At 39.6% G+C, this 9,941-nt stretch overlaps 1 protein-coding gene across 1 annotated transcript; it reads left to right on the plus strand.

Annotated features, from left to right (window-relative positions):
* Nucleotides 1-4,171: 4,171 nt before the first annotated feature.
* Nucleotides 4,172-4,972, plus strand: LOC138903008 (uncharacterized). The gene is made up of 2 exons (XM_070190917.1): nt 4,172-4,492; nt 4,541-4,972. The coding sequence occupies exons 1-2, from the start codon at nt 4,172-4,174 to the stop codon at nt 4,970-4,972; spliced, it is 753 nt and encodes a 250-aa protein (XP_070047018.1).
* Nucleotides 4,973-9,941: the final 4,969 nt, after the last annotated feature.

Genomic DNA, 9,941 nt, shown 5'->3' on the forward strand with positions numbered 1-9,941 from the left:
GGGTGTAGGTCCGGATTTACATTTGGATAATTCTAAACGGTTTTGGCACTAATTGGCGAAAGTTGGAAATTTGATGTTTGGATATATTCATAGGTTTGACCGAGGTTTGACTTTATTGATATCGGAGCCAGATTTTGATTCCGGAAGTTATATAGGTCCCTTATGTCATTTATTACTTGTGTGCCAAATTTGAGATCAATCCGAGGTGTTTAGGCTTGTTCACCGTTAGTTTTGAATTTTGAAAGTTCATTAACTTCATTAAGTCGATTTCAGGTGCGATTTGTGATTTTGATGTTGTTAAGTGCGATTTGAAATATCGAGTAGGTCTGCGTTATGATTTGGATCTTGACTGCAATATTCGGGGTCGTTCGGAGTTGGTTTGATAGCATTCGGATGCTTGGTTGTAATTCTAGAAGTTCTTGAGTTCTCCCTTCAAATTTCACACGTGTTGATATCCGATTCATTGTTTCGGGTGTTATTTTAGTGATTTGATCGTGCGAGCAAGTTCGCATGATGTTTCTAGACTTGTGTGGATGTTTGGCATGGATCCATGAGGGCTCGGGTTAGTTTTGGGGTGGTTTTTGACAATTGTTTGGCCATTTTTAGTTGCTAGGTTTTGGCTACAGGGGTGTACATTGTGATAGCGGAGATTTGGTCGCGATAGCGAAGAGAAAAATAGGAAAAATGGAGCTGTGAATCACAATCGCGGAAGCCTTCACGCGATCGCATAGAAGAAAATCCATGCTGCACAGACCCAACTTTGGAAGCTTGTAACTTGCAATCTATAAAGAATTTTGAGATGATTCAAAAATGAAAGTAGTAATCCTTTGTGTCTAGTTTTCAGAAAATCCAACAGTTTGTCATTTGAATTTTTGTACAAAAGGATATGGCTAATAAACTTTAGGCTATCTGAGAAGAGTTGGGAAGGGTTAAATGGAAGTTTGTTCATCGCGATCGTGGGGAAATGGCCGCGATCGCTGATGGTAGACTATAATTGTATGCTTTAGTTTCTTGTCACACTCTAATTTACTGCACTTTAGATGATTTTGAGCCTTAATCACTAGTGTTTGGCTCTAATTATATGTTTAATGCTTGTAGAAGTGATTCCGAGCTATGTAGATGTTATAGGATGAATTCTTGATATTTTGGTGCTTTGAAGTCTGAGTAAAAACCCAATGATTAAGTTGAAATCGAGTTCGGGGATCAACAGACAATAGTGTATTCAAAAAGAGAAACGAAGAATCGAGTCGGACGTCACCCAGGTATGCGACCGTGCACTAGGCGCGCATGGGAGGAAGAACACTACACAAAGTGCGCGGCCATATGCGCGAGCACACTCCCAGGTGCGCGGTCGCGCACGTCTAACTCCAGAAAGAGTCCTATTTCGCGTAGGAGAAGGTGTGTTCATTTGGGCCCAACCCTACTTGGTATATATTCATGGAAAAACGGTAATTTTGGGACTTTTCACATACTTTAGACCTAAGGAGGGTAAGGAGAAGTGGGATAAGCAAGAGCACAAGGATTTAATCATTCAATCGTCACTCAAGAAAAGAGTTTGGATGGTTGTATGTTTTCCTTTAACTTAAACTTATTTGTGATGAATTACTCCATATATATGGAGTAGTTCTCTTTAGGGACTATTTTCCTTTAACTTAAACTTATTTGTGATTATAACTCTAGTTTTTATGTATAAATGTTTTTGGATGATGTAATTGTTGCATCTATATTCAAATGTTCAGGTAATCGAGAGAGGCATAACTTGTGATATCGTTGCATTCTTAGTAATCAAAAGAGGCTAATTGAATTATTGCTTAATCCTAGTTAGGAGGATAATCGAGAGAGGTTCTCCTAAAGACCAATCCATTACGAATTCTTGCATATCTTCGCTGAGCTTAAATTGGTTCATATTGTGAGGTTGAGACTTAATCGAGAGAGGCGTTTCTACTAAACGTTTGAACTACTAATTGAGTGAATTCGAGAGACTAACTTGAACATTAGAAGTGAATTAACTAGATTTAAATCCCAGATATTTATTTTACACATATCCAATCAATCCCTGTTTTCTCCCATTAATATCTTCCTTGTTGACTTTTGTTTGAGTGTCATTCGTCAATAAGTTAGATTCTTAGTTAATTTTAGTTTTAGTCACATAAATCTCAACTATTGATCATCTTGGATAGCAATCAAGCAATAAACTACAAAAATATTGTTTAACTCCAATCCCTATAGATACGATATTATATTATACTATATTCGACTAGCGAGCATATTTAAGTGTGTGTTTTGCGCTCGTCAATTTTGGCATCGTTGCTGGGGATTGACAATTAATAGTGTTTGAAATAGTTTGTAGTGCTAATTCAGGAATTTTTCTTTTTATTTTATTTTTCTCTTTTTACGTTTTTGGTGTTACTTGATTATGCGCAGGCTACAGGTTAGATTGGTGCATGACTCGAACCTCTGGGAAGGAAGTGCCCCCTTATGAACCAGAAATCGAGAAACAACTGTGACAGCTGAGGAAGGAAAGAAATCTCCCCGAGAATACACAGAAGGTTGGGCAATCCTCAACCAAGGAAGTTATGGTGGGAGATGAGGATAATGTTGAATTGGCTGCAAAAGAGGCAGCCCAGCAAAGAGAAAAAGATGCACGAGATGCTGATGAGACACCTCTTAGAAATGCACAACTTGTCTATGAAGAGGAGAAGGCTCGGAGAATTGCTCAGAATCTACCTTTGGGTGCAGACCAATTCAGAAATATAGCTCCTGGTGCTGGGAGACCACTGGGTAATTATGCTAGACCAGTCTTCAACCAAGGCTTATCAAGTGTGAGACCAACTCTAGTTGCAGCTAACAATTATGAGTTAAAGTAGGGGTTGCTTCAAACCCTTCAAAATAGTAGTGTCTTCAGAGGAAAGATAAACGAAGATCCAAACAGTCATCTAATAGACTTCGAGGAGATTACGAACACCTTTCAATACAATGTTATGTCACAAGATGCCGTTTACTTAAGGGTGTTCCCCTTCAAACTCAAAGATGATGCAAAGCACTGGCTTCGAAGCTTGCCTAATGGATCGATTAGAACACGGGATAAGATGACCAGAAAATTTATTGATAAATATTTCCCATCAGCTAAGACGGGCAAGTTGTGAAGAGAAATTCATAACTTTTGCCAGAACGAGACTGAAACTGTGTTTGAAGCCTGGGAGAGGTTTAAGGAGATAGTGTGAAAATGTCAACATAGCGGCATTGAACTGTGGTTGCAACTCCAGGACTTTTGGGATGGATTGACACCCGCCGCTCATAGAACATTGAGCAATGCAGCTGGAGGCCCGTTGATGAAGAAGACTCCAGAGGAGATAGTCACAATTCTAGATGAGTTATCTGAAGATGCAAATCAGTGGCCCTATGAAATTGCTGAAAAAAGAAGATCAACTAGTGTTCACCAGGTTGATGCTAACACATCTGTGCAGATACAACTTGATGCCATGGAGAAAGAGATAAGGAAGTTGACCTTAGCTTCAATATAGAGTGAGAATCATGCAGCTTGTGATATATATGGAAGAGTTAATGTTGTTGGGAATTATAACTTCAATGCAATGGGTCATAAGCACCCCGATTTTTTTATGGAGTTCACCTGGGGGGTACTGCAAATGCATGGCAACAAAACAATCCCAGATTTCAAGGACATGTAGCTCCTGGTTTTGTGAAATGGTCGAGGCCGCAGTTCCATCCTCAACAGTAAATTGAGTCTGGGTTAGAAGATCTACTGAAGTCCTTCATTGTCAAGACAGAAGAGAGATTAGATGCTCATGGTTCAGCTATCAAGGAACTTCGCACTGGTTTGCAAAATTTGGAGAAGCAAGTGGGATAAATTGCAACTGTATTGTCCGAGCCAGGGACTCTGCCATCTGACACTGAAAGAAACCCCAAAGAAACGGTTAATGTTGTGACCTTGAGAAGCGGGCAAGTGTTGAAAGATCCCACTCCAGTCCAAAAGGAGGTGGTACCTGAAAAAGAAGTTGAGGAGAAGATGAAAAATGAAGTTGATAAGAAGAAGAAAGGTAAGAAAGAAGCTGAGAAAAATAAGGAGGAGGAAATTTCAAGAAGGGAGGAATCTAATAAGAGGGAGCACATGCCCGCTCTACCTTTTCCCTAAAAGTTGTATAGAGAAAAGATGGACAAGCAGTTTGAGAGTTTCTTAGAGATGCTGGGACAATATAATGTAAACTTGTCATTCACAGAAGTTCTCTCACAAGTGCCAACTTATGCCAAATTCTTAAAGGAGATCCTTATAAAGAAGAGTAAGATAGAAGAGACCTCAGTGGTCAAGCTCACCGAGCATTGCAGTGCAGTCTTGCACAACAAACTCCCACAAACGTGTGGAGATCCAGGGAGTTTTACTATACCTTACTCATTAGTCACTCTTACTTTTGAGAAGTCTTTATGTGATTCTGGTGCCTTAATTAATTTAATGCCTTTGTCTATTTATAGGAAGGTGGAGAATGAGCTTTGAGAGATAAGGTCTGCGCCAATATCTTTGCAGCTGGCTGACCAAATAACTATAATACCCGAGGGAATAGTGGAAGATATCTTAGTTCGAGTAGATAAGTTTGTATTTCCTGTAAATTTCATTGTGGTGAAGATGGAGGAGAACAAAGAGGTTCCCATTATTTTAGGAAGACCATTCTTAGCGACGGGCAGATCAATATTAGACATACATGATAGAAAGCTCATGCTTAGAGTGGTTGATGAGACGGTGACTTTCGAGATGAATGTGGAGATGGGGGTGAGAAAGGAGAAGCCAGCTGCAAGTGTAGAGTGGAGAGTAAAAAGCTCGAAAGAGAAGGTCCCAGTGATTAAGAACGACAAGTGTGGGGTGTACCCCAAGAAAGTTGAGAAGAAGTTGTCTGCGTGGATGTGTACACTAGTTCGGGCAAGAAGAATGGAGCCCGACTTTGACTTAGACCCAGACTAGATATTCAAGGAAGTTTTCTCTACCTTATGCTTTTTAATTGTGTCACGACCCAAGTCGTCATGGCGCCGGACACCATTGTCAGGCAAGCCAACAATAAATACTAAATTGGGTTCTCATTTTTATTACTTTTGAAATCATATTTTCCTTTAATATACATAGTAAAGAATGGGGATTTACATAATAAATAATAATACTTTTAACAAGTTCACTAGAGATTGGATCGCGTCGCACGTCCCTCGGCAGTGTACACGTCACTATGGATCGGGACGTACGACCTCGGTAGAAATCATGCATAATAATAATAATAAGTACATGATACTTTGCTATTTTAATTGCAGCTTGTGAATTTAATTAATAGATTGGGAATTGTTGCATTTGAAGGAATTTAATTATTTCTGTTGGTTAAATAAAATTATTGTTAACTCTGTGAATCATGTTGATTTAAATATTTCTATTTTTATGTTATTTATTATACTGGGTACACGTTGTTTACGTACTCATGCTACACTTGCTGCAGAATTTTGTGCAGGTACGTATATGTCTAGCGGCGTTGTGGGCGCAGAGGTGTGGTTAATACGGACACTTAGGTGAGCTACATTCTACATTACGATCCGCAGCCAGTAGAGTCTCCTTTAGAGTTATTTATATTATTTCTGTCTAATTTGTATTCCGGACAGTTGCTGTATTTTATTTTATATTCCTAGTAAATGCTCATGCACTTGTAACACTGAGTTTTGGGAGGATTATGGGCGGCATCTATACTGCCGAGGCATTCGGCCCGCTCCACAAGAAAGGAGGACATTTTCTTATGTACCTCCGGAATGAGAGTTTATTTATTGATAGATTAGTACGAGAGGATGCACAATTTCCTTTAACAATTAAATAATTTATACAGAAAAATTAAGTATATTAGATTTCCATCTTTTAGTATATTTTCCTAACAATTCACAATATGTTTTAAATAATTTAATTAAATAAAGAATATAATTTACACAAGTAATTCATGATTTGAGTCCTAAACTACCCGAACTTTAGCATAAATAGTAGCTACGCATGGACTCTCATCACCTCGTGCGTACGTAGCCCCCCCACAATTAGCAACAATTATTAATTTAATCACATATGGGGTAAATTCTCCTTCACAAGATTAGACAGGAGACTTACCTTGTCTCAAAGTCAACTTCCCGATCACCACGTCGCATTAAATTTCTAATTCGATGCCGAAAAATCCGAAACTATCCAAATGTTATAAAAAATAATTAATACATTCTCAATAAATGTATTAAATTAATTACCCAAGCCAAAATGGAAAAATTCCTAAAATTCACCTCGGGTCCACGTGCCCGGATTTCAAAAATATTTGGAGAAAATCGTTACCCATAATCTCAAGAACTCAATTATACAAATTTCCATCCAATTCCATAACCATTTTCGTGGTTAAAATCGCATTTCTATTAAAACCTAGGTTTTTCACCTAAACCCTTGATTTCCACAATTTACAGGTTATAATCTACCCATAATCTATGTATTTAATTCAAAGTGTGTAGAATTAACTTACCTTCGAGTTGCTAGTTGAAATCCCGTCTCAAAAATCTCCAAACATCATCCAAGAATGAAGAAAAGAGCAAAAATGCTCAAACCCCCATTTTAATACTCACTGCCCAGCGATCTTCGCACCCGCGATGATTTCTTCGCACCTGCAGTCTTCACACCCGCGAAAAAACTCTCGCGCCTGTGATGTCCGTGAATGCAATGGATTTCTTCGCACCTACGGCCGTCGCACCGGCTGTAAAATTCTTCGCAGTCGCGGTCTTCGTACCCGCTGTAAAATTCTTCGCAATCGCGGTCTTCACACCCGCTGTAAAATTCTTCGCACCCGCGGTGCCTGGACAGCCCATGCATTTCCGCTTCTGCGACTCATGCCTCACTTCCGCAAGCTCGCACCTGCGGCCCTTTTTGGTGCAGGTGCGATCGTACCAGATGTCCAGCTGCTTCAGCTCCTCCTCCAAATCCAAATTTGATCTGTTAAGCATCCGAAACTCACCCGAGGCCCCCGAGACCCCATCCAAACATACCGACGAGTCTTAAAACATCATACGAACTTAGCCGAACCTTAAAATCACATCAAACAATGCTAAAAACACGAACCACCCTCCAATTCAAACATAATGAACTTTGAAACTTTAAATTTCTACAATCAATGACGAAACCTCTCAAATCACGTCCGATTGACCTAAAATTTGGCACACATGTCATAATTGACATTACGGACCTACTCCAACTTCCAGAATCAGATTCCGAACCTGATATCAAAAAAGTCCACTCCCGATCAAACTTCTTAAAAACCTTCAAATTTCTAACATTCGCCAAATGACTCCAAAATGACCTACGGACCTACAAATTAATATCTGGACGCGCTCTTAAGACCAGAATCACAATACGGAGCTATTCCCCTACTCGAAATTTCAAACGGACCTCGATTACTCCAAAACCTACTCCAAACCAAATTTAAAGAACATTAAACCTTTAAATAGTTGATTTTTTTACTATCAATCGCCAAAACGCTCCTGGGTTGTCAAAAACCTAATTCGAACATACGCCCAAGTCCAAAATCATCATACGAACCTATTGGAACCGTCAAATCCCAATTCTAGGGTAGTTTTCTCAAAATGTTGACCGAAGTCAAATTTGCCATTTTAAAGCCAAACTAAGGAATCAATTGTTACGATTTCAACCCGATCACTTCCAAATTCCGAACCAACAATCCCCGCAAGTCGTAAATTAATAAAAACACATACCGGGGAGTCTTATTTAGTGGAAGGGTGTTCTAACAATCAAAACGACTGGTTAGGTCGTTACATTCTCTCCCACTTAAATATACATTTGTCATCAAACGTGCTAAGGATTGTTCCGGAGTTGTCCAAAATCACTGTTTAACACTTTGTGCACCTACCCGTGCTACCACACCCAGTTGAGCACATTATCTTGAGCCAATATAAAGATTCAATTAAGCCTTAGATCACAATTCTAACATCCAGAATTCTCCACCATACATGTTTCCAACCTACGAACACCGTATCAATCACTACACGATGCACCAATACAAGATTGCATACCTTTGTTGAATTTAGACCATGCACCGCACCATTCACATGACCATAATAACATCCTCCGATAACAATAGCCGAAATTCCATGAATCTGATATCCACAACACACCTCATGATACATATAAGTCCTGTTCCAACTCTTGAAATGCTTCCACGATGGAAGAAATGTATAGAAATTCATAACCAACTGCCGAGTGAACAAATTATTGAGTTTCTCCTTCTGACAAGAACCATTGCCTAATTATGAACCAAATAACGATATTTTCTCTTTAATATGTTTCATATAAATTTGCTTGCACTGATCCTAGGTCCAATAATCTCGTCTCCCCCAGCATAAGCTACTCAGGCAGTAAGCCACCTTAGATACTACCAAATATCTCATTTGATGCCACAATGTGCCCAACAACTACAAACTCGAATGCGATACATAAAGAAAACGAACTCCCACGCAACTAATTAAACAACCGAAAGGATGTTATGAACCCTTCCCAGAAATGAGAAACAAAACATATAAGAATAGATATAGGGAACTATAGTCAACATCACACTGTTTCGGTGTGCACCCCAATCCACATATGATACCGTGCAACCCGATTCAAACAACATACCCGTGGCGGCGTGCCACCCAATCCACACCTAATAATCTAAAGAAAACACCCATCGTGCCGTAACGCTCAAACTCACACAATGCCCGAATATCAACCACAAGCACACCAAGTGCATAATATAAATCCTGCGGAGATGGGTAGCGTCATACGCTATAAAACTCAAGAACAACTAAGGTGCAATAAATGACCTGTATTTCGAGAGCACCCTGCTCATATAACACCGCAACCTATACGGGATCTCAATATGAGTGCGAATAATCAAACTGCCTCATAACCCATATAGCATAATTGAGACTACACGGATGGGCCGACAACAGAAATAGCATTCAAGGCCCGAAGACCCCTCCGAAAACAACGTTATGCTAAAATGAACACATCCAACATGTTATAGGGCCCACATTCATGTTTAGATCCATCCACGGACCTCAAACCAATTTTGATCGTACCGCATTGGGATAATGACCTTTCAAGGACCCATAATAACCCTTTTTCTATAACACGCAAGAACAACCATCAAATTCAAAACAAACTTTCACAATTCTCAACCAATTGGATAGGGCGCCTTTCAGGTCCTAACTCTCACATTAGAAATAGTACCAAAATTCTCCATACTTGGTTTCAATCCTTAATCAATCAAGTGACTACATGTCACCCTTGTACAATCTTTCCGTGGAATACGCTCCCCCGACCTTCCGAACCAGGTAACAAAGCCTGCACATCCGTACTACCAGCTACACAATGTTGTAAAGCGAATTGAAAGTTCGCAAAAATCAGTACACAAAGCTTCTTACACATGACACCGATTTCAGGTGAAGCTAAAGACGATACTAGCTTACTCTAAACATCTTAATCCTTCCCTGCTCGTCAGAGCTCGTGAAATCTCTATCAATACCAAACTGCAACCTTGATCCTCAACTTTCAAATTTTGTGTTGTTCACTATACCTATCATGCCGCTATGCGATAATACACGTATTCACTATAACCCTTGAACTACTAGTGGAATAAGTCACCCCATTGGCTAGAAACCTTTCACTTAGCTTATGTTTGAAGAACCAGTGCAATACGCAACCGAATTCCCAGACCGCAGAGATATACAAACCTCAAGTCGCGATCTAAACTGCCATGACTTTTCTGGAATCCATTTACATAACAAGACCATTTGAATTAAATATCTCCCGAATCAATCAAGTTATGGTGGCTATCAAACCCACGAGTACAACCACAAACCATATGTATAACTTCACGCTAAAG

Source organism: Nicotiana tomentosiformis, chromosome 12 (assembly GCF_000390325.3).
Source record: "Nicotiana tomentosiformis chromosome 12, ASM39032v3, whole genome shotgun sequence".
NCBI classification, from domain to species: domain Eukaryota; kingdom Viridiplantae; phylum Streptophyta; class Magnoliopsida; order Solanales; family Solanaceae; genus Nicotiana; species Nicotiana tomentosiformis.